Genomic DNA, 25,930 nt, shown 5'->3' on the forward strand with positions numbered 1-25,930 from the left:
CCCCAGATTTAAATTGCAAAAAGCAGGGGGCTCAAGTTTCCCCGTCTTAGCTTCCAAGTTATGGAACTCCCTTCCTGTTTCAATTAGAGCGGAAGACTCTTTCAATACCTTCAAAGCCAATACTAGATCTTGGCTTTTCAACCAGCTTTAAGGCCGGCTTCGCGCTTCTTCCTGACCTACCCTGACTTGCCGACCGCTATTATCACCTATCGGCACTGAAACTACTGTACATATGTATATAAGATCCTCTTGTAAATGTATATAATGATTCTATGTTATACCGGCACCCATGTGTAAATGTTTAATGATTCTCTGTTATGCCTGCATATCTGTAACCTTGTACAAATTGCGCCCTGATGCCTCCGGGCCTGTTGGTTTGCACGTTATAAATAAATAAATACAAATACAAATGTACCGCCTCGATCTCACCTGGCCTGATCCCTACAGATCGTGCCCCATTGACTGGGTAATATGCCTGTTAGGGACCCAAAGTCTCTAAGCAGTCTAATAATTAGCAACTAATTATAAGCTGATTAGCCAAACTGATTCAGTAAGCCACAAGTCTGATTAATTTTCTTTTTCTTGTGTCTGCTTCCCCATAGGGTCAACTCGCCCTGAGGAAGGTATCCTTTGAAAACATTGCCCGCCAGGCGGCAATGTTGCCGAAACGTGTGGCAGATGTCTAATTGGACACCAGCACGTAGGCAGACCTGCCAAAAAAATAATTAATAAAGAATGATGGACAACTTAACTAAGAATTTAGAAGTTTAGAAAGAGAAAGAATAAACTCTTTCTAGACTCTCTGCTCTTCTTTTTTCCTTTTTTTAAAAATTATTTTTTCATCAAAAATGTTCTTTTTACCAAATGTTTTTCTCACACTTTCTCTGGTTCTAAATGTATTGCTCTAATATTGTGTATCTGCTTAAGTGTGATTTGGTCAAATTGTTTCTAAATATGTTTTATCTTTGAGAATTTACTGATACATATTTTTTTTATGTTTCTTCTCCCATAATTGAATACATTTACATATTTTATGATATAATAACTTGATGGCTTACAGAATTTTGATTTGGCTCACATCAGAACTTGAGTGAAATAACTATAAAATTGTAACAACCAAAACCACTTTTGAGATTTTTTGAACCTTCTCTTTATCACGGTGGAACTTTCCTTTTTTTGTTTAAGATGTGTGTCCTATTCCACCGTAATACACAGGACCCTCCCCATTCTCTGTATGTAACACTCTCCTGAACTGACAGATTTCTCCTTTTCCCCTTCAACCTCCAATAATGTCAAAAGGGTGGCGTATGTAATCCAAGAGTGTAGATCTGGGGATTCTGGTATACCTAATGATGTCATAGGTGATTGTAATAATACGACCATAAGTACTCTGACGCTGCCCCCAGACGGCCTGGCAAGGGATATGACTGATTTGGTGGATTATGGGGGCTATTTAGTGTCGGCCTCCATGGGAAAACTGACAGATATTGTAGGTTGAAGTGGTCGGCCAAATCTAGCATCTGTGCTCTCCAATTCACTGTCATCGGATAAATACATTTCCTTGGGAGAGGATGTTAAAATGTTAGAAGGCATCATTGATAAGTTGTGTCCCATTATGTACTCTGTAATGTCTTTTAGGCCAATGGTTTTGCGGTCTCTAGCCATCATGGATGATTCTCTCACAGACCTAAAGAAAAGGTTTGTGGACTCACTCGTACCTTTATTGGCTCTCCCTGTGTCACAGGAATCACACATAAGAACTTGTCGGTGCCCAAACCCCAGACCCAGGTCGAAGTTGAAACCCATTCAACTATTTGGATGAATCGACCTCTTGGTGATTCTACACCTGGAAAACTGTATAAGATGGCACAACCTGGGCACCCTGGGCAGGCAGGCAGGCAGGCAGGGAGCTGGTTGGCCTTCCTTCGGCTGCTGCTTGCTTGTTTGTTTATTGAATTTTTAAAGCGCACCAGACCCCGGAGTAACAGGGCGCGGCAGGGTTATGCACAGCTTACAAGGTTACATAGTGTATCAAGTACAATAACATAGTGTATCAAGTACAATATACAGATAGTCAAAATTTCACAATAGATATAACAATATACAAATGGTCAAATTTCACAGCAAAGACGGGGTTATTTACATCATAGTATACAGACGTCTGCAGTAATTTACAATCTTGGGAGGCAGACCATGCTGGAGTGCAATAGTGTCAGAGGAAGCTAGTTCTCAATCAGTTTGAGGTGGGTAATGAGGTTTTTTCTGAAGTGAGGGTAGGCCCGCTCTCAGCTCATGTGGCAGGGAGTTCCAGAGTTTAGCGGCTTTCACAGGGAAGCTGTTGCCGCCGATTTTGGAAGATTTGAATCTGGTTACTAGCGGGCAGTTAGTATTAACGGTTCTAGTAGGTCTGCTGGATGTTCTTCTAGATAATTTGTCAGTTAGGTAGCTAGGTGCAGCATTGTTCAATGCTTTGTGTGTCAGGGAGGCTATTTTTAATTGTATTTTGTTATGGGTGGATAACCAATTGTATTGGCGTCTGATTGCAGTCGTGTGCACTCTTTTATTGATGCCCAGTGCAGCTCTGAGGGTGTTATTTTTTAATATTTGGAGTTTTTGGATACTGGCTTTATTGGCACTACTGTAGAGCGCATTGCAGTAATCTAATTTTGAGAGGATTAATGCTCTAGCCAAGATGATGCAGCGATCATTGGAGAGGAAGGGCCTATCTGCTCTAATAAGCTTGCACGTGTAGGCTGTCGTAGATGCCATAGAGTTCAGTTGTCTATTGAAGGACATTGTGGCATCCATGTAGAAACCAAGGGTTTTTACCTCCTTGGAGACTGTGGTCTTGTTGCCATCAATGATGAAAGAGGCGTATTCCTGACCTAGTTTATGAATGTTGGAAGGGGTGCCGAGGATGATCAGCTCTGTCTTGTCGTCATTCAGGCATAGGCCGTGAGTGGCCATCCATGCCTGAATGATGAGGTAGATTGTATTCACCAAGTCCCTGCCATGATCCCCAGAAAGTGGGAGGAGAATCTGAGTGTCATCTGTGTAATTAGTGTAGGTGACACCTAGAAGATCCAAATCATCGAACAATGGTTTGGTGAATATGTTGTACAGAGTTGGAGATACATAGGAGCCCTGGGGGACCCTGCACACATTTGGGATGGGGTCAGCAGCTGCTGAGGGAGAGAATACTCTGATGGTACTGTCGCTCAGGAATGATTCTATCCACTTGACAGTGCCCATGGAGAAATGGGCTACTGTATCTAGATGCCTACAGAGGACCTTATGGTCCACCAGATCAAATGCAGCTGAGATCAAGTAGCAGCAGCAGTAGTGCTGTCTTCCCTTTATCTCTCAGCTCATCGATTTGAGACTTTAGGTCTATCAGTGCGGTTTCCGTTCCGTGTAATGGTCGGAATCCTGATTGTCTGACCCCTAGGAGTTTGTGCAGTTCAAGGCATTTTTGGATCTGCAGGTATGCCACTTTATCCAAAATTTTAAGTAAAAATCGTACCGTGGTAATGGAGCGGTAGTTGGTGGTGATAAGTGGGTCTAATGTTTGCTTCTTCAGAAGAAGGAGAACCCAAGAATGTTTGAGATTGGCTGGGACAGTGTCAGAGGCAAAGGAGGCATTGATCAGTTTGGAGATGAAAGGGGAAAGGTCTCTCGCTGCCTCTTTTATGATGTGTACAGGGCAGACATCTCTGTTACAATTGGACGGTTTGAGTGAAAGGATGTTTTTTTCCACTTCGAGGATGGAGGTTTTAGTGAAACAGAATGTGTTATTTGGAGCGGCAATTCTTTATTCGGTGGGGGAGAGTTAGTTGAGGTAAGTTTAGGGAGTCTTTCTTGGTTTTTATTTTGGTTTGTAAAGTTTTTATTTTATTGGTTAGGGCCTGTTGTATCTCTGAGCACCAATTTTAATTTTTGATACAGATATCAGGTGTGGAGATGGGGGACTCTAATTCTCTTAGTATTGTGAATAATTCTTTCATACTAGATTTAGAATTGGCAATACGTTCATTATATGAATTTCCTTTTGCCTGGCAAATTTCATTTTTGTAGTGTGGTCCCGTGGACGCTAGCTTCTTTTTGTTCTCATTGGAAGGGCAGAGGCGCCAGTTGGTTTCACATTTTCTTTTTAATAGTCGCAGGTCCTTTAATTGTGGAGGGAACCACTTATTAAGGTGTGCTTTGGCTTTGTTGGGTCTCAGTTTGAGGGGGGCGACTTTGTCCAGAGTAGAGAGCATAATATTATATTCCTGCACCAAGCTACTTGGGTCGAGGTTGTCTGGCAGCAAGTTTAGGGTAGGAAGAATATTCGGTATCACACTGTCCACTGTAGTAATCTCTTTTAATCTGGTTAGACAGGGTTGGCGCTACGTGAGGAGCTAGGATTATGGGTCTGGTGGTGGAGAGCGTCAATGATACGAGGGAGTGGTCAGTCCAGGATAGGGGAGAGATAGAGGTGATAGTGGCTGAGCAGTTGCAGTCAGCTATCCAGTCCAAGGTTTTGCCCTTGATATGGGTCCGGGCATTCACTTTTTGTGTAAATCCTAATGTATTGAGGGAGTTTGCTATTTGTAGTGCCTGTTTATCCGAGGGATCATTAAGGCCTAAGTTAAAGTCGCCAAGCAACAGTACTTGGGAGGATGGTTTGAGGTCACTGGTAAGTTTGTTATGCAGGTCCTCCTCAAATGTGCCAATGGGCCCAGGAGGTCTGTATATGCATGGTGAGTGATTGGGAATTTTTTAAGGGTAGTTTGATAGAGGGATTCGCATGATAACAGGCTTGGGGAGCAACTATTCTCATGGATATATTCTCTCTGGATATGAAAGCTATTCCTCCGCCTCGGGATCCATTTTTATCTTGTCTAGAAATAGTATATCCTACTGGGACGGCTAGCGAGAGTGCCGGTCCTGCGGCATTATGTAGCCAGGATTCCGTTATGGCTAGGAAGTCTAGACTGTCTGCTGTGATTAGGTCGGCTATGTCAATGGCATGAGCCACCAGAGACCTAGCATTAAGGAGAGCTCCTTTAAGGGATTGATTGTCTGCTTTGATTTCAGTTAAGCAGGAGGTAGGGCTGTTGGGAGCAGAAGCTTTGGAAAGGTGTCTAGTAGTAGAATTGTCAGAGGCAATGGAGGTGGAATGGGTGGTAGGCCTCGTGACTGTGGTGGGTGTCGTAATATGGGAGCAATTTGTTCTCTTATTAGAAGATTGTAGAGATCTGGTCAGAGGTTCGTAAATTTTGGGAAGTTTGGCACGTAATTTAAGATTTATGTTGGGCGTGGTGCAAGGGACCATAGTGTAGTCTCCTGAGGACTGGTGATTAGAAAGGGCAAGGCTATTGGGCGTGAGCACCATGATAGGAAGGTTGAATGGTAGGGATCTGTTCTCATCTATGAGGGTTCCGTTAGGATGGATTGCTAGGTTAAAGATCAGTTGTAGGGTGATTAGTAGCGTGGGGAAGTAGAAGATGCTATGGCCTGGCTTATTTAGCAGTGAGCCGTGAGTTGTGATAGGCAGATTCGACTTAAGTCTAAATGGGCCTAAAAGCACAGTGTACAGGTAGGCGGGGGGCTCTCGAGCATAGGCAGTTCACAATAGGCAGATTCGATTTAGGGCTAAGTAGGCCTAAAGCACAAAGTGCACGGTGAAACAGGAGGCTCTCAAGCATTGGCAATCGCAATAGGCAAGTTCAACTTATAACTAGGTAGGCCTAAAGCACAGTGTACAGATGAGCAGGAGGCTCTCGAACATAGGCAGTTCACAATAGGCAGATTCGACTTAGCGCTAAGTGGGCCTAAAAGCACAGTGTACAGGAGAGCAGGGGGCTCTCACGCAAAGGCAGTTCACAATAGGCAGATTCGATTTAGGGCTAAGTGGGCCTAAAAGCACAGTGTACAGGTGAGCAGGGGGCTCTCAAGCATAGGCAGTTCACAATAGACAGATTCGACATGTGGCTAAGTGGGCCTTAAAGCACAAAGTGCAAGGTGAAACAGGAGGCTCTCAAACATAGGCAGTTCACAGAAGGCAAGGCAGTATATCTGGGTATGCCAAGGGCACGATAATTATGAGTGAGCGAGGTCCCAGGGTACGTCACAAATTACACTGTGTGGAGTCAAGAGTGCTAAGGGATATGACGCATAACACTAAGACTCATGCAGTTGTGACAGTGAGTATTTTGAACCGGCTACTGTGGGGGCAGTGCGAGGGGAGGTGTGACTATCGATCATGCAGACTGGAGTAGAGCCAACCTTTGCAGGCCCTAATATTAACTATGCAAGAAGGCCATGCAGCCATAATAGGCCGGTATGATCGAGCCAGTCCTTCCCATACTAGAAGCTTACCACTTCATTGGTCGGTGTAATTGTAGATGCCCAGATTCTATCACGAGTAAAGTATGAATCTACTGTGACACTGATGAATAAAATGACACACTGATGAATACTAAATTGATTGACGCAAAAATCAATCCTTGTTTGATCCTGATGGCTAGAAGGGTGAGTTGGGTGGCCAATTCTCCTAAAAATTTAAAAGGACTGTATTGTGGTTACTTTTGCACAGCCATCCCGCTTAAACAATTTGCTTACTTCCAACTTAGCAAACAAATGTACATCATTTAATCAAGTAATGGCTAGCCGATTGGTTCCACTTGCTTATTTTTATCCTTTCACCCCTGCGCTCGCCAGTGCTCAATGGCGCCTTATGCAGCCTTCGTTACCTCATGAGATGTCTGTAGTGTCTGAGATGAGTAGCATAGAGTTCACCAATTTCCAGTTGGTCTTCCCACTTCGAACCTTCCAGGCACATGTCAACAAATAATTATGGGCGGTGGGTCTATTTAGTTGTCCAATCATTTTGATGCTCTCTCTACGCTTGAAGGTATCCAGTGAAAATGTAGTCAATAACCATGTAGTCCATGCAAAAGTCGTGGTGGAAACACCTCTGCAGTGAAAAAGTTTCCAACCAAAAAGTACTTAATAAATGCGGCTGAAAAGTAGCTAAACATGTAATGTTGCTAAGGTAATTGTTGCGCTTATGGATGGTTTATTAGGCTTGTAATTGCCTGGTTCAGGGTTAGGATAGGTGTTGTGGTAAGGATGGGGGTTGGAGTAAATAAGTTGGGGTTTGGATAGAAATTAAGGTAGATTAGATGTTATTTTAAGGCTGTGGCTAATAGAGTAATGGTTTTTGTAGGTGTTAAAGAAAGAGATGGGGAGGTTGAAGATGGCTGGTGAAGTTGGCTTAGGATAGCAGGTAGTATAAAACGAGTGGTTAGGATAAAGTAAGCATTAGGATAAGTGGTTGAGTTGCAGTTAGGGTAAGTGTTATGAATCGGAGAAGATTCCCCCAGAAGACCTGACCTGGGCCACTTCCCATGTGGCCAGGGAAAGGCAGACGCTTCCTTATCCTGACCATTGGGGTGGTGTTCTGCGGGAGGATCACATGGGGTTGGGGGCCAGGAGGAAAACCCATCACCATCTTTCCCAGAGATCCTACAATATTATTGAGCTTTCGTAAAGTTGAGACTGTAGAGGAAAAAGCTAATGTGGACATTGGCAGAACTCCAGTCCCACAATGCCCTAAGGATTGGGATGAGGAAGAGGTTATTGGAGACACTAGACTGCAATAGTGCAGCATAGTGATGTCTAATGACCCACACCTGAGAGGGACCGGTGAGTATGAAGGGCCCCCTAACGTGCAGGCCACTAGGAGAAGCTGAAGGTGGAATAATTGTTGAGACTACACGTTCCAGTGGCAGCAGAAGTTGTAGGGAAGCGGAGACGCAAGAGCCACTGCGGTTTGTGAAGCGAGTGTTGGCTTTGTGAGCATCTCTACCCCTTGATGACCCTATATGCACAGGCTGCCCAGCGGGAAGAGTTCTTTCAGAAAGCTTTTACCCTGGTGGCCCTCATTGCAGAGGTTGTGTGGCGGGAAGCGTCAAGGCGAAAATCTTTCCCCAAAGTGACTATTACTCCGGATGCAGGCGAGCACCGCAGTGCTTGTGGAGCGAGGAACACTCCTCTCCCGAATGGCGTGGGAAGCAGAGGAAGCAAATGTGGCAACGGAGCGAGGGGAGGCATATGCAGCACCCAGCGAGTTCACTAGAATTGTGGGACCCCGGAACGCTCTGTAATCACGCGCTGGCCATTATTAAGAATAATGAATAACAAACTATCGTACAAAAGCTAAAAGGGCAGACTGAGAGTAACGTTGCATACCAATCTGATATAAAGCTGCTAGAATGGCAGCCTAAGAACTTTGGTAATAGACAAGAAGGCTATAATTGTAATTACAAAGATAGCTTCTATTGCCAAAGCCAAACGAGGGCAAAGAAGGCAATTAAGAAGCAATCCAATTGTAACCCCCTGTTGCCTAAGAGAGGAGAAGGCAATAGTTGATAAAGATTGAAACAAGCATTGTCTAAGCCAAAGAAGAGCAAGTGTGATAAAGCCATTATCAGCCTTTTGTTGATGTAAGTGGGGGAAAACAAGAGTGGCAGAGGAGCTGCCCTCCTGATGGAAAGTATTCAGGACGAGAGGAGCATAATCTGCATTGTGTGTGGCCACCACAGTGTTGGAATAAACAGCACCAAAGTGTTGCATGTTTTCCCAGAAGACGAAGCCCATTCTGAAGTTGATACTGATTTTGTTGAAAACCAAAGGACTTTGTTGTAGCAGAAGAGCTGCCCTCCTGATGGAAAGTATTGAGGAGGAGAGATGCATAACCTTCATTGCCTGTGTCCTAAACAGCACCAATGTGTTTCATGGCCATCCAGAAGAAGTATTAATTGCTGATGTTGAAAGTCAAAAGACTTTGCTGTTTCATGTCACTTAGTTATTTGAAGTGAACTTTATCACAGAAGTACTTGTCATAGTGTTGTGGGAAGACGAGAGTACCAGGACAAGGGACTTTGTAGTAGTAGACTTGGCAGGTTAGTGGACCAGGAAGACATTGTTGAAGTACTGTGTTGTGGTTAAAGACTGTGGAGAAGAAGGGGCACGGCCACTAGAACATCTTGTGTAGTCATCCTGGCAAAGCATTGCTGTTGCTAAAGATGAACTGTTGAAGTGGTTTGTTTCCAAAAGAAGGGGTTCTGTTGAACTATTTTACAAGTGGAGAGACTATATTAGAGTTAATATTTCTTTGAACTGTTCAAACGTCTAAGTGAGAGACTTTTGGAGCAATCAGAATCTCATAACCAGAACTTAATTGTAAAATTGAATGTTCCTCATTTTTGAACTGTTGATTCACATTCCTGCTTTGAATCTGGGGAAGGGAATATTACCCAGGTTGCGAGGAGAAAGTTATTAAGCTTATGTTGGATAGAACTGTGATGTTTTAATTATATTTGAATTGCCTTATATTGCTTTCATATGTTTGTTCTATGTGTAAGTGTGAGGGACAGATTCCTTTAGTTTATTTTGATAGGCAGGGAAATCCTCCTAGGGTAGGGATATTGAGGTGCTTATCAAACCATTTTAAGTTAATAAAATTGCATTAATGGAAAACCTTCACTAAGTTGTCCACCTCACATTTCTGACCCCTCACATAAGGTTACAAGGAACGGGTTAATGTCCGGACTATCATATATCTGTTAATTGAACTTATGGGGAAACGTTCATGCTTTTTTGAGCATGATATTGCACGCAGACCCCCCCCCCCCCCCCCCCTGCTAGAGGATGGTTCAATAATGATTCTAAAAGTGCTAAACAGGCCTTGGTTCCAGCTTTAAGAGCAGGTTGGCCCTCCGGGCTTGACATCATACATGCAAGAACCTATTACAAAGTAGCAGTTGAAAAATGGGAACTATAATTGGATCAGCAAGCCCGGTAGGCCCTCGTTGTAGCTGCCCGCAATAAGGACTCTCAAAAATTCATTCGGGGAGTTTGTGGCCTTAGGTCCTCCATATAAAAGGCCTATGAAGGGAATAGAAGCAACGGTGGAAGTTGGGGCATGGGTTGACCATTACTCCAATCTTTGCAAAGGGCCAAGTGGAATCCCAGAATGTTCTACCCAGGCACAGTAATGTCCTTTATTTTGGAGGACGTTATTCTTGCAATTTCTAAGCAAGCTCCCAATCGAGCGGCGGGCCCAGTTGCGGTCCCAGCAGTGCTCTTTCAGGACCCTGTCCAAGTCTGGGTCCCTCTGCTAACCATCTGTTTCAATGCCATTGTGAAGTCCATGCTATCGTCCTTCCTATTTTCAAAAAGGGAAATCTGGCCGGTCTTTTGTCTTAAAGGCCCATCTCCCTTTTGGACACCACCTTCAAAATCTTTGGAAGGGTGGTGCAGGCACAGTTGCAAAGGAATGGGTTGTAGAAAATAATATACTTTGCTTTAAACTTTATTGATGAACTGGTTCACATTACAAGAAGCCAGACTTGACTTGCACAATACCAATACAAACAGAGAACATGGCAATTGTTCCCGTCAATAAAACCAATGAAATAAAAACGAAATAATTGGATAAAAGGGTACCAAAACGCATATGGGAAGCTTGTATCATTCTGGGGGGGAGCTTCTTAGGATGTTACAGGACATGAGAAACAAGCACGCTTTGTGTCCCTGACAACATTCATTGCCTAACACAGCAACCTGGTAACATCAACCATTACCCCCTCCCCTCTTAATCATTCTCATCACATCCCTCTGGCTCACTCGCTGAAGAAACATATTGACTGAGTCCCAGATATTAGCCGGCCTAGTTCCAGCTGATCGCAACTTAAAATATTATGGTTCCATATCACAGCACTATACTAGGTCTCTCAGCAACTTTTCAGGGTTTGGGGCCACGCAGGGATAGACCAGAGAATCAAGATGCACCTCTTAGCCAGCAGCATACAAATAGACAAGTGCTTCCTTGCACCCTGGGAATACCCGGGAGTCACCCAAACATGCAGCAAAACACGTCTATGGGAACATCCTGGCAAGTAAATTTACTGATAACCCAGTTGGGCTTCACATCTGGCGTGGGTACCGTGGCCAGGTCCTGAACTTATATTTCCTGGTGGCACATTCGCTCTTTGTTAAAAGGGATCCCATTTACTTGGCGTTAATGGACCTGAACACTGCTTTTTTATTGTTAGTCGGGGGAAAGTTATGGAGGCTGCTCACTTCCATGGATTGTCAAATGTAACTTTTATCAATGCTGCAGTCTGTTCGTAAGCTTAATAGGGCATGTGTACGATATGGGGAGAAGGGCCAGGGCACACCCTTTTTTGACGTAACTCTAGGAGTGCGGCAGGGTTGTGTCCTGGCCCGGTTTTGTTTACTCTTTACATCAATGATTTGAAGAAAGAGCTTTTAGAGTCCAAGAAAGACCACACAAGGCTAGGCAACAGTTATTGTCCTGTTTTAATATATGCAGATGAGAATGTCCTATTTGCCGGCACACCCAAGGAACTGCAAAACTCTTGGACCTAAAACTCTATACACTAAAAGCTGCAGTTATGGCATGCGCTGGAGGTCATAGAACCATGAAGATGAGCAAGACGTTATGCAATGGGGAAGGTATCCCAAGAGTGCATGCCTTTTGACTATTTGGGTATGCGATTTGCTACCCCGATGACCAGGAAAGCTCATGCAGCGAAACAATGTGTGCAAATGCTCCAGTCTTTGGGGGGCTGTTTCCAGATTGATGTCAATGTGGCAAGGTCGACAGTTGCATGTGATCCTTCAAGACTATACTGTTCAAACAAAGATGGCTGTTATTCCTGGTGCTATGCTTTGGGGCTATGTAAATATCTCGAATCGCAGAATTGGGAGTTTGTTTTCTGGAAGATTATTGGCGTTTGGCCCCATTATCTCATTGGTTAAGAATTTGGGCCAACCCGAGAGCATCGATTACACACTTTATAATCTGAGAAATTGTAAAGAAAGAAGGTTGTATGAGGATTCCTTGGCTGGGTTATATTAAATCTAATTTTACAAAATAGAACAAATTGTCACTTTTTGCACCATGCACTTATTGCTCAGCCTCATTTTTATAATGAGAAATATAGAACCTATGCTATGCAACAGTGTTAGAGCAAGGAATTGTCTACTAATACAAACCGAAAGCACACTATTTATACTCCGGTTGACTCTCTACAACCAAACTTCACCTTCAGTCATAAACCCTCAGACCGGTGCCTCATCACCAGAGCCTACTTTGACTGTGTGGGTCTGAATGTGAATACCGCCAATTCCCAGTGGGGGCTACTACTTGCCTATGCGTAATAGTGGCACAGAAGATCTTTTGCACTTTTTTCTTTTTTGTCCAGCTTATTTTCACATCAGCATTAGAGCGGTTTTACCAATTTTCAGGCAGTTTTCTTTTGAGCGCTGCTGACCAGTTTTGTATTTTGTATTGACAGCTCACTCATGTTATGTCGCCTGAGCCACTACTGTTGTATCTTAAGGGGGCTTTGAGAGTGAGGAAAATGTTTGCAAATCGTTAATGGCACAGATTTAGAAATCTGATGGGTATTTTATTCTATTGATATATTGTATGTGTTTTCATTGCGGTTTTCTGACTTATTGATGTTATGTGCCTTGTACTATTGTTTTGTATGTTTATGGATTCTTTTATCTGAATAAATAACTTTTGATAATGACATTTATTTTTTACTGCAAAGTTTGTGCTTTACACTGTTTATTTTCAGATGTGTTTATACTCTTTCTGCAGTTGTAATTTTTTTATAGGTTACTGATTTGTACATATCTTTGTGCAGTATTCTCTCAATCGGAACTCTGTTCTGTCTGACCCCGGATTGGATAGCCCAAGGACATCACCTTTGATCTCGTCAAAGATTTTCCAGCATCACCGGCGTCAGGGATCTGACACACCATTCACACCGAATCTGGAATTTGTGAGTTTGGGGCAAGATAGAAGGGAGGAATGCTAAAATACCTCTTTCAACGCTTTCTGGTATAGATTTGTATAATCAGATAGACACTAGATTAACATTCTAGGTTGCAACATGTTAAGTTACATGCTTGACTGTAATAGTAGGTAGTTTCTTGTGAATCAGGTGCAGGATTGTCGGATTACTAACTAGTAAAACTGAGTATTCAATGTATGTGTAATTGTTTTATTCGTAGACACTGGTGGAGAAGACTGGCTCTACACATAGGATACTGACCTGTAAATCACAATAATTTCTTCCAAGTGTTTCTAGACTGATTGGCGGTGTTTGGTCGGTCGTTTACCTTTCTTTGTTGCTGCTTCTTGACAAAATGGATATCGTCATTCTAAACATGTATTGTGCAAAATTGAAATTCATTCATTACAAGGTGGACCTATTCTCTATGTGGGTAGGCAGACAATCTACATATGTTCTCCATATGTTGAGGGCTGATAATTGAAGCCTTTTAAGGGCCAGTATTTGCTCAGCCTCTGTGGCTGCGTTATCCTCACCATTGCTTGCAGCCCTCTTGATCAGAGAATCAAATAGCTTGTAGCCTTCAGGTGTCCACATGTACTGGCCAGGAGCAGCAGAGTATAAGGTTCAGTTTCTTAACTCCTTGTGACCTCTCTGCAGTGCTCAGCAAAACCTTAACCTGTGTGGAGCTTAATCCGTTTCCTGAAAATGGCTGTAGCTTGTTTTCTTTCTCTTCCCCTCAAACGCTTCACCCCTGTGCATAATTGCTTGCTCTCAAGCGCCTCTGAAGCACAGATGAGTGTGGCTGGGAATGTACAGGCATGCTCTGGGGTATGAAACGGTGAGGGAGGAATGTTCTCGCCTTGTAGTCAGTGTATGCGATCTCCTTCAGAAACCTAGCTAAACAGGCACTCCTCAAGATTTCCTTGGATCACCTAATGATACCCATGGTTGAGCAATCAAGGCAAGTCTTAAGAGGGGAGTGGGTATTGAAGAATGAAAGGTAATCCAGATTTTCATTTTAGTAAAGCAATGTCCATTGTGGAGAATCACGGCCAATGCTGATGTTGCATATCGACTTTGCTCTCTGTAAGTGTCATACTAGTTTTCTCTGATTATTCTTTCTCTCAGTTGGCCTTCACAATGACTAGTGATATATCTTTTTTTTTAATAGCTTTTTGAACCCCAATTTTATTATTCACGCAAACCTTTTAATTTACAGTGTCTCGGCCATTCATACACATCAGGGTAACCACAGTGTTCAAGGAGCTTAAATACAATGACTAGGAGAAAACTCCAACCAAGTACAATACAAAATTGCTCTGATTTTTTTTTTACACAAAGGTCCTATCCCCAGCTTCAGTGCAAAACAAGAAAAGCACGAATACAGAGGAATTGACTGGAGTTCAAAAGATCTTCCCTTACATTGGGTTCAACTGTTCCCTTCGCATGTTACCTTAAGAGTCCTCAGTCACTCTTCAGTGACACATCTTGAAGGAGAACCGGCATGTTAGAAAACACCCTCACAGTACTGTTCACGTTAGCCTATAGTAGAGCCAACATGAAGACTACTGAAAGGTGCATTTCATGACTACACTTCCCTGCTCAAATAACTCTCTCCGCGAGCTACACTCCCTATGGAAGAAAAGGGGTAGCTCTTGCCATTGCCAACATGCCAAATGAAACCCTGCCATTCTGAAGCCCAATAGGTTTTGCACAGGAGCAGGAACTCTACACACAGTAGCAAGCTGTTCTTGTTATGCAATACGCCATTATGATACAAGATATTAGTTATGCCACCCACCTGTGCAACAGTCCTACTACTAGCACATCCTATCCCCGCCCAGTACATGGCAATGTAGGCTTGAGAGGAGGCTTGAGAGGAGACTTACATGCCAAACAGAAGTAGCAGGTTGCTAGTTATTCTAATCCGCCTTTCCATCCCCCACAGGACTGGCCACCTTTCAGATGTAGAAATGAGCAATAGATGATGTCCAGTGTCGGGTCTGATTTCAGTAGCTCCCAAATCAGCCCCATTCAACATTGTGGACAACATGGCTCTGTAAACATTGTTGAGAACCAGTTGGCTCGCACAACCAAGAAGCCAACATGAGAGCTAGCAAACACTTCACCACTCTTTTGAACCAGATTCAGTAAACTAGAAGCAGTTTTGCTGCAGGAGCATAATCACGGGTTCCTGAACAGGCCATCACCACAAGTGGACTCGAAGTTGGCGATACAAATTAATGTAAGAGGAGGAAAAATAAACTGCTGATCTACAACTATGGTGACATTGCAGGGTATGCAATGGGGAACAAAGTAGAACACCACCTGCGGAACATGGGCATCAGAACTTTTCCACAAGAGCTTGGATGTGGTAATTACCCATTAATAACAGCATTGTAGGATCCCAAGAGGGGCAGACGTGTTACCCAATGCATGAACAGATTGGCACATTTGAATTTACTGGCGGAGCCACTGGGACAAAGTCAATGGTATCAGTTGGGTGGGGAGTAAAATGGTTTACACAAAGTTGAGCAGCGTTGAAAGACAGCCCCACGACTACAATGACAAACACGGTATAACCGACTCTGCTGCTCCGCCTACAAGGCATTGATTTCGACATTCAAAAAAGGAAAATTGAGAAAGCTATGGCACTTCAAAATTTGACAGGTATTGCAGGTACACCACAAAAGAGGAGAGCTGGAGCAGGAAACGAGCAGCACACACACTTGTGTGTAATGCAATTAAGCAAACATTCATTTACAAGAGGTTAAGCTAAAGGACACAATGGTTCATACTGTAGCCCCTGCAATACAAAGAAAAGTCTAAGCATGGGTGTTTGGGGAGGGTACATCAAATATACTCCTATGGTAAACAACATCCACCAAAACACCCTTAACCCCTCAGATACAAACCTAAACGCATGAGAAACCAGCACAGTCAATGTTAGCTGCCACAGGCACAAGTGATGGTGCAAAGGGTATTTCTTTAAAAGAAAACAAGACACCTGTGCAGTGCCACGCAAAAGCCCACTGTCTACAATAGGGAAGGTTACTGTGGGGTCTTGGGATACTGGAAGGTTTCTAACCCTTTACGGTGTAAAATAAAAGAAAGCAAAAGAAAAAAAAACATGCAGCTTCATGTGTGCCAGGGACACGAATGAAGGCACGATGGAACAATGCAGGTATATGGATGCATCAATCCCCACCCTTCCAAAGTCCTTTGGAGAAGATGTTAGATTGAATAGATATAGAAAAACATTTAGGAACAGCTATGAAATCTGTTTGCAAGTATAGGCAGTGTGGCTATGCTAAAATAATGGAGGTGGAAACTAAGCCAAACTGTCATTCTACTCAACCGCCATGATTAGCTTCAGATGGCATATATCACACCCCCGCCCAGTCAAACAAAAAGGTACCACCCAGTATAGAAACTAGTGATTATATCTTACAGTTTGTGATGCTCTGCATTTTATGATTCCCTATCTCTGACTTACTAATGTTATGATAAATTGCCAGAATCAACCCTTGAGGAGGAGTCTGGGAGGCCACCCTATTACAGTGAATAGGATTCATACACTTAGGTATAGTCAAACTGTATCAAGTTAGCAAACTTTGCAGTATGACATAGGCTTTAGGAATAGTGGGGGTGGTGAAGTGGTACAATGATATCCACCTCCACACAAATGCCCCCAGCCACCCGCACCACTCTCCCCATCTCCCCCCTCCACATGCCCATCACACCATTTTTTCCTGGTGTTCAGATAGCAGATAGATTTTCAGAATAAACTGTGTGGGCGGATTCTGAGAGGCAACCCTATTCTGGGGAACTGGAAAAGAAGCTATTGTCTAGCCGTACTCAATCATTGTAGTTGTGGCTGAGCAGTAAGGCTTAGACATATGAGAATGTGGGGTGGTGAAGGGTCAGTAAAGCACACACATAGCACTCTTAATAGTTCCAGGTTTTGGCAGAATGTATACAAATACAGTTACATTTATTTGGACTTGAACAAACGCTAATCAATGAAAATCACAGATAAGCAACGTTGCCAAACACACACTATTAACATGTACATCCACCTTGATGTGATCTTGCTAAAGAGCACCACCAGTACTTTACACTTCAAAACATTATATCAGATATATGATAATCCAAATCATCCAAAATTAACCTAGTTATCTTATGGCAAAGCACCTATTATACACATTTTTGCAGATTGTGTTGGTGAGTACCAATATATCCCAACAAGGAAAAATGAAAAACATTTTTTTGTTTATGATGATAATTTGATTTTATATTTGTTCAATCAAATGCCTTTCCAGTTTTTTCGGGTTTATTGTCCTTGAAACGTATAATCTGTCTTTCAGAATTACTCATGAAGTAAAGAAAATAGTGTTGATTCTTGACATTATTTGTGTCCACTGAACTAGTGGTCACCTCAATCAAATGTCTTTTCACCTCTTACAGATTTTTGCCCCTCAAAGAAATGATTTTCCAATTTTTATGGACTTCATTAATCTTCAAACATATGATTTTTACACCTATTTATTTTAATTTTTATAATGCGCCACATGTCCGCAGGCCTCAGAGCGCACATAAAACAGCCTTAGCCCAGAATAACCAGGTTAAGTTTCTGCTCATCTACTCTCTCGCCTGCTTTTATGTTTGTGCTTAACAAGAAGCACAAACATAAAAGCAGACGGGAGAGTAGATGAGCAGAAACTTAACCCGGTTGTTCTGGGCTAAGGCTGAAGAGGTAGGTCTTCATGGCCTTTTTGAAGAGAGGGTAGTTCTGTATTTGGAGTATAGAATTGCGTTCCAGAGAGTACAAGCCTTTGCGTCAAAGCTGTTGCCCCTGAACCGGGCCAGTTTGAATCTCAGCTGAACAAGTTCAGTGGCCGTGGTAGAACGAAGATTCTTATTATTTGGTTTATCTTAATACCCTCTAATAGCTATACAGGGCTTGTGAGAGCCACAAATTTACGAACCAGAGTGAGCGCTTTGTGTGATATTCTTTGCTTTACGGGAAGCCAGTGTAGCGTTTTTCTGAATGTAGAGATGTGTGTGCGACGCCATAGTTTGAAAATGGTGCGCACAGAATTGTTCTGTGTGATTTGGATTGCTTGTATATTGGCAGCAGTAGTGCCGATCAGCAGGCTATTACAATAGTCGAGCCTGGAATCTATTAGCGCTGTGGAAAGCAGAGCGCACTTGTCACTTGTTATGAAAGGTCGGCTGTAGTGTATACTTTTATTAATCAGTCCACAGTTTGACTGGATATTGGATACATGTGACTTCATTGAACGTTCATAATCGAGAAGAATGCCTTGTGTTTTCACTTTTGTTGAGACTGTTATGACATGATCTGCAATCAAGAAGTTGCAGTAGTCTGTCTATACATGTTTCTCCACCATTTGGATGGATCTTCTGGAGGATTTAAGTCCAAATTGTGATTGTAACGTCTTACATCAATTCATATAAAGAATATGAAAAAAGAAAGAAAATCAGTAAATGGGATTGATGGGTCACCCCTAAGCATTTTATCAAGAGAATTGCTTCTCATCACTCACAAACATTGTCAGTCTCGGATTACGTTGAAATATTCCCAGCCTAGACAACATTATTATTTTGTTCATGTGTGTTAGTTGGCTCTATGTTTAATCTGATGATTGCTAAACTTCCTAAAACCATATGAAAAAATATAGTATTTAATGAATGTGTCCTCTTGTTTTGAAATGCCACAATTTTTTGTTTTCTATATACTTTTTCACTCTCGTAAAACAAAACTTTACCTCTTATTTGGGGAGCTGGCTATGATAGTCCATCCTCTTGAGTTCCTCCCGGTAAAACCAGTGTTCCAGGATGGCGCCTATCATTATTTTACGCTTGATGACATCAACATGCATGCCGTTTTGTGCAATGACATCATCCATTGCGTTTCATGCAAGAGTGTCTTTTCAGCCATATCCATCAGACGTTCTTACAATTGAATACCCTACATAAATATACTCAAACGCTAATCTATAGCATTTTTTGAACGGTGCTTTGCGGTCTAAATATATTAGTTACTGGTGTGCACAGCAATGTATGCCTACGAAGAATTTTTAAATCATACATCTCGTATCTCATAGCAAATGTACTTGCCCATATCAACTAATCCTATATTGTGACTATAGTTAGACAGAAATGTTATCCACAAACTAATGATATTATAGTCCTGTATAGAATATAAAAAAAACATCTTAATCCAAGTATTGACAGCACACAATAAGAGATGCTGAAAGAAGAGCCTCATCTAAGGACAGAGGGGAACTCCTGGTCGACAAAGCTAAACCAATAGAAATGTCCATTTCAGGGAGAAAAACAATGTTAATAAACACCTACAATATAGGTCACCTTCGAATCAGGTAGAAAATAAAACAAACTGGCATATTTTACATCTGGACACACCAATATCGAAATACTTGGACAGTCATCCCAAAATCACATACAGAAGAGTGGCAGCAATTAAGACTGTTATCAGTCCAGGTTTTTTGGTACCAGAGACTATGAAATCATCAGGAACTTTAGAAACGTTCACCTGTGATAGGTCACCATAAATGTGGCAACTGTAGGATGTACCCCCAAATAATACATTGGTATCGTACTGAGTGGGCGGGGGATGTACTGTGTGTGTGGGTGCCTTCTCCCCCACATCCCCCGGGTGCTCCCTAACCCCCCTTTTCCCTCCTTACTTGAAGGAGGAAAGATCGAAGAGAGGCATTTGTGACAAGAAGTGAGAGCCCAGCCGCAGCTGGGAGCAACACAGCTGCAGGAGAGTCATGGCCCAAAGTGGCAGCAGTCATCAGAAAGGCTGTCGGGCCTGCCCCACAAGTTTCAGCAGGATGGCACAGGGACCGGTGGAAGAGTCAGCATGGCATGCTGACGTGCCGAGGAGGGTGGCACAGGAGACACTGGACGGGCCATAACCCTATAGGGAGAGTGTCACAGGGCAGAGACGGCCCAAAGAAATTAACTTAGCTCACGCAAATGTTATGTGCTGGAGTCCGCAGATAAGCCACACAACCCACTAAACCACCAGGGAACCTCTATAATAAAGAGGCCCCCCAGCCCACCAGGGATCACATGGGTTAAACAAGGCCTACAATTATAATAGGGCACAGCAGTCACGGCAGATAGCATAGCATTTCCAATCATAGAAATGTGACATGGCTGCGTGGAGAAGGGGCGGGAGCTTACAATCACTTTTGAAGCCTCATCAAGCTCTTCCCCTGTAGCACCCCTTAGCCAAGTGAGTTAATTGCTTATGGGAGGTTGGCCAATCTTGGGAGGTGGGAGGGTTATTTAAAAGGAAGCTGGGTGTAGTGCAGTTGTGGGTTTGTTGGGTGAGGACATGAGTTGGAGGGCGAGAATCCAAGAGACAAGAGGGGGAGAGCGTGGAGGTTTTTTGAAAGGGCTGAGGGGTCTGTGGAGTGGTTGTGCGTGGGTGTGAGGAGTAAGTGAAGTAGTGGTAGAGCAGGAGTAGAGAGAGGTAGTAGTGATGGTAAATGGAGGTGGTGGGAGTATTGTATTAGTAGTTGGAGTGAGAAGTGGTAGTGGTGAGTGGTAGTTGTAGTGATGGTAATAGTGTGTATTAGGGGAGAGGTAGTAAGTAGAAGAAAAGTAGTGGTGGCGAGCTAGTGGTAGCGGTAGTAGAGGAGAGGTGGGAGTATCGAGAAGCAGTAGTGTAGTAGTAGAATAGGGGCAGTGGTAAAAGGAGAAGTAGTAGTAGAAAGAACAAAGGTAACGGAGAGAGTAGTAGGGCAGTAGTTGGAGGTAGTGGTAGTAGTGAATGGAGGAATACAGAAGGGAGGAAATGAGTGGAGGAAAATATAGTAATATCAAAGGGTGGAGGTAGGAAGGAGGTGCAAAACATCGGAGGGATAGTAGCATGCTGGGGAGGAGAACATTGTGGGACACCGTGTAGAAGAAGGTAAGGTGAGTTTGGGCATGCAAGCAGAAGTGTGTCTAACTGGGTGGAAAAATGCATCCTCCATGAGTTCCCATGGAAAAGTAAGCAGGGCTAGGCAAGGGACAACTAGAAACCCCCATGGGAGTCAGACAGCCAGCATCTTAGGGAAACCATCAATAGCTGAAGACAAACAGATAGGGGGTTGCTTGGCCATAGTACTAACACCTGTTAGTGACGTCTCGGTTAGGGTGGCGGTAGCCCCGCAGAGAGTAGAGAGAAAGGAACGGCCATAGTGCCAAAAATTCCCCTAAGACCCTGGTTTTCTAAGAAGTCTCAGAATTCCAAGCAAGTCCATATCTACCTGTAAAAATCCCAAATAAACACCCTTGAACTGTGAGTCAGAGTGGTTCCCCCAGGTGACGCCACGTCACAGTAAGTAATGTAAAGAGTAGAAAAACACATTTACACCACCTTTTTAAAATAAGACCCCATACTTAAAATATCCTACCCTATTGAAGGAGATGGGTCGGAGTGCCCTAAAAGTTAAATGACAAATAGTAACTTTCAACAAAAGTTAGGAGGCTTTTATAATTGCTGAACAGTTATTGGCAAAGCAAACTTGTAGGTGTAAGTGTTCAAACTATAGAAGAACAAAGCAAGCACAATTATTTAGGAGTTCTCTTCCAACCCTGCCACTTTAGGGGAAGCCCTAGGGATCCTTGGCCAGAACTTAACTGATCACGACCAGGCAAGGCAGTGGTAGGCTTACGAGGGCTTTGCGCCCGTTAAACCCTATGGAAAGAGGGGGGTAGAAGCCGGTATGTAACTCATCCCCTGTACTCGGAGCAGAGATTTGGCGCCTTCAGAACAAAGAAATGTGTAGGCTTGATAATTGGTGTATTAAAAATGTTTTCTCAAAAATCTCCCCTCTGTATATCTCCTTGTTGAATTTAAACTCCCAACCTTTTATTTTAATGTCCTGAAACAGAGAATGTCCCTCTACCATAAACTAAGTATTGTTTCATATGCTTTTGGATCCCTGCTTGCCGTATGTTTCGAATAATTTCAAGTCTACTCTGGCACAATTATAGCAGACTTCCAACCAATAGTTATTACATCCTGATAGGGGACCTGTGAGAACAGTCCCTATCTTTAAGAAGTGTACTAAATGTAATTTTGAAGAGGTTAAATATGAACGGGCTATAGTAGATCTTGGCACAAAAGCCCACTCCATTGAATATAGTACTCACACCGCCTGAAGGGGACGTCCCTCGCAGCAGAGCCGCTTATATGACTCCAACTGGACTCTGTGTCGACTAGTGTCTCTTCTCCTGTTGCGCTTGTTTGCTGCAGGAATCTGTTGGCGGCTCCTCTGGCTTTGGCCTGGAGCCACCAAGGCAGTCTGCTCGCGTTTGGTTTGCCATGCCGAATGGTCCTGGTTACCCATCCACTCCGCCTGGGTAGATTCTCCAGGTGCCTTCTCTGGGCCGGTGGTGTCCTTACTCTCTCCCCAGCCATACCTCCTCTGTATGCTGCAGCATGATTAAGCTATGTGGCCTTCACAGAGACTGATTGGTCCCGATTGGTTCCTCGGACGCCGTGCCTACAGGAGGTTGGTCTTTATATGATATACGTACAAAAAGGAAGGTCTGGGAGCCCCTCTACGGAGAATGATTATTATACACATTCTCTCCTACATAAACTATTAAGGTTTTAGGGGAGAGGAAGGGGTACTTGAGTCCCTCTCTGAGGCTTACCTTTCCCCTAAGGGGAGTCCACTCCAGAGGGATTCCGCTTATCCTGTCCCCTATGAGATGTTAAGCATAGCAGGCTCATCTTCCTAGCCCCAAAGGGGGTGCTTCCGCCTTGTGGAGAGGTGGCAATTTTGCTGGATTAGTCACAATGTGAACCAATATAATTGCTAACCACCTTCCCCAATGCATAAAATAGGGGAGAAAGTATGCTAGACACAATCGATTCTCAAAGAGCATTAATGTTCTCACTTTTGTAGAACCAAAGAACTGCAGAAAACAAAACCACATCTTTATTTCAGTAGCAACAGGAAGAAAAGATGACCCAGTTTCCAAAGCCACCATTTCAAGATGGGTTGTAATGTGTATAGAGCTCTGTAATAGCTTAGCAAACAAACCCCTGCCATTTACTCCCTAAGGCGCACTCTGGGGCGACGTGGGCTATCATTGCAAACATACTGTTAGATGCAATTTGTAAGGGAGCAACATGGCATTCAGTACACGCATTTGCACAACATTGTGTGGATGCAGATGCAAGAGCAAATTTCCAGGTGGGAAAGGAATTTATACAGCATTTGTTTTTGATGGTTCCATTAGCACACCATCACCTTAATCAGGTACTGTTAGCTAGTCTATGCAAAGCATGTGAATCTAAGCAGATTCACAAGCCTCAGGAGATCAACATTACTTACCCAGTAATAGTCTTTCTGTAACTTGTATCTACTTAGAATTACATGTGCCAGTCCAATATCTCCACATGGGAGCAGAGGCTCAGTAAAAAATACAGCTGCACTTACACGGTACATATGAGCATCATGTCAGAAAAACAAAGGAGGATTACGCATGTGAAGGATCATGGGTTCCCATACACCTAGGGGAGGGATAATGTGAAGTGGAATGCCCCTTTTCAAATTTGAAAAAAACAAGATGTACTCTGAGCCAACCACTAGATGCTGTGCAAAGCATACGATTCTAAGCGGAAACAAGCCTTAGAAAGACAATCAATGGGTAAGTAATGCTTGTCATACATAAATATCTGACACCATAACTGCCTCCGACGACACCAAGCCTGTGCAGAGCAGTGCGGATGAAATAGTTTCTGAACCAGTCGGTGCTAGGAATATATTTCAAAAGATGAGGAATGACTTTTCCATCAGAAAAAACTATTCCCACAGGTAAGTAACTTGACAATTTCATCATAGTTGTTCGATCTGTAGAGTAGCGATGAACACTTGGACCAGATCTCTGTTATTGGTGGTCAACCATATAGCCCTATGAATATGCTTTTTTGGGATGAAGTTGTCTAGTACCTGGCGAGGGGTCAATCTGATTGGCTCTCACCGGGTTGTTACCCAGCCAGGAAAGACTTGTCTCATAAGGGAGAGATCCTTGCCTTTCTCCTGTCAGGCCGCCATGGAAAGGGGGAAGGGACTTGTCCCTTTCCATGGCGCCCATTTTGTTTGTTTACTTTTTTCTCCCCATTTGTTTTAATGGCTGCCATGGAAAGGCCATTTATTTTGCTTTTAATCTTGGGTCGAGAAACAGGCACACCACTGTTTCTCAACTTGAGGAAAATGCACATTATTACCATGATACAAGGTGTCAATGTACTAATCAAAATAGACCCCTCGGATGAGGGGTATTACCGGTAGGGGGTAGCACCCTACCGATAATGACCTCCCCACTACCCCTCCTCTGGTTCTATTACTTAAATAAAACATAACCGTACAATCTGAATTGCTAATTTAACCTCTTTTTGTCTGCTCAAACGTTATAGGGTTTGGATCGGTCACCAAAGCCCCTGATTATTGGACCAGAGGAAGATTATGACCCTGGCTACTACGTCAGTGAGGTAATGTTCACAATGATTCCCTTCCCACTGCTCTTCTTTTTTCTTTCTTTCAGTTAAGCTTTTCTAAAAACATGGCAATTTGGAGGTATGTTTTTGTTTTTTACTTGAGCTAAAAACAGGTAGTAATTGAAAAGTTACCAAATTCCAATTACTTTTTGCATGCAATGCCTTTTCATTTTTATGTGCACAAACTACGCTCTTCCAAAGGGTGTTCATCCACCCCAGCACTTTGAAGCCATAACAACGGCAGTAGGCACTAAACAAATATCAAATGACGTGTCTGTCTGTAGGTCTCTGCACTGGGCAGGGTGACCAAAGGAGCAATTACAGGCAACGTTCTACAACCCTAGTCCAGGTTTACAGAGTAGCCCAGGCATTTACAACTTGGCTGATCCTATCCAGACAGATGCAGGTTTTTTCACTTGTCGGGGAGCTACAAGCTTCTTCTTTGTGTTGCCACGCTTACAATTCTCAACTGGTTTAGCATGGCACAGAGGAAGGGCACTGTTTAATTGCTTTTCTGGTCACAGAGTGTAAAGACCGGTAGGGCGTGTCTGTACTTCCGCTCTCTATATGGTAGAGGAGAGGCACAGAGGACCCCAGCCAAGAATCTCTATTACGGTAGCAATGGACGAGCAATCAAGGCCTAGCTTCTCAGGAGGTGATGCGGGCTGGTTCTTAAGTACAGTGTAGTCCCCGAACCCCCACAAAGGAATTTCCACACACTGTATTACTGAAAACACAGTCTTTATATAATTAATATTCAAAGGTATGTACACGATCACAATAACGCACTTTGTAGTCAATAATGATAAATATATACACGTCTAGAGTGGTACCACTAATGTTATCAAATCTCATTAAAGTGCATTAACTGTACGGTTAAAATGTCACACAGATCAATAACGAGTAAACCAGCAAAAGAGATAGGCAGGAACGTAAGATGGTTGAAACAATAGGCAGAATACTGGCCACGTTACCTAGACACAGTTCTGTGTGGAGATCCCCCCCCCACCTGGGCAACCTGTAAATAAAGATATATAGCACAAGCCCAGTCCATATGTTCAATAGTCTTACTTCTTCCTATTAAGGTTTTACCCCCCCAATGTACCTGGCGGAGTAGAGTTCTCCGACGATGCACCGACTGATCCTTCTTGAGTGCCTCCCTTTCAGGCGGGAGCCCCGAGAGGTGTCGGGGTACTTGGCGTTCGGTGTCGGGGAATCGACGGCCCTTCTTGAGTGCCCTCCCTTTAAGGCAGGAGTCACGGGTCGTCGAACGTCCGACGGGGAACAGGGTGAACTATGGCAGGGAAGTGGCAGCTTCGTTCCTAGCGGTGCTCGTCGACGACAGAGCGTTGGTGTCCTGCAAGGAAGAGGCGTGCGGGGCACCTCGGTGACAATAGTTCTGGACCGCAAAGAGCTGATGAAGAACTGTGGCCCAGCAAGGGCGTCGAGTCATCGGCGTCTCTGCGGTCTGTAGGTGGCGGGAAAC

The 25,930-nt window shown here is 43.5% G+C and overlaps 1 protein-coding gene across 3 annotated transcripts in view; it reads left to right on the forward strand.

Moving 5' to 3' along the window:
• ARHGEF11 (Rho guanine nucleotide exchange factor 11) overlaps positions 1 to 25,930 on the forward strand; it is a 1,841,770-nt gene that overhangs the window by 780,310 nt on the left and 1,035,530 nt on the right. For all 3 annotated transcript variants that reach the window (XM_069604553.1, XM_069604546.1, XM_069604551.1), the window contains exons 11-12: positions 12,732 to 12,869; positions 24,364 to 24,438. In XM_069604553.1, coding sequence (XP_069460654.1) covers positions 12,732 to 12,869; positions 24,364 to 24,438 — 213 coding nt within the window. The remainder of the gene's footprint in view (positions 1 to 12,731; positions 12,870 to 24,363; positions 24,439 to 25,930) is intronic.

Source organism: Ambystoma mexicanum, chromosome 1p (genome assembly GCF_040938575.1).
Source record: "Ambystoma mexicanum isolate Mex_15411 chromosome 1p, UKY_AmexF1_1, whole genome shotgun sequence".
NCBI classification, from domain to species: Eukaryota; Metazoa; Chordata; class Amphibia; order Caudata; family Ambystomatidae; genus Ambystoma; species Ambystoma mexicanum.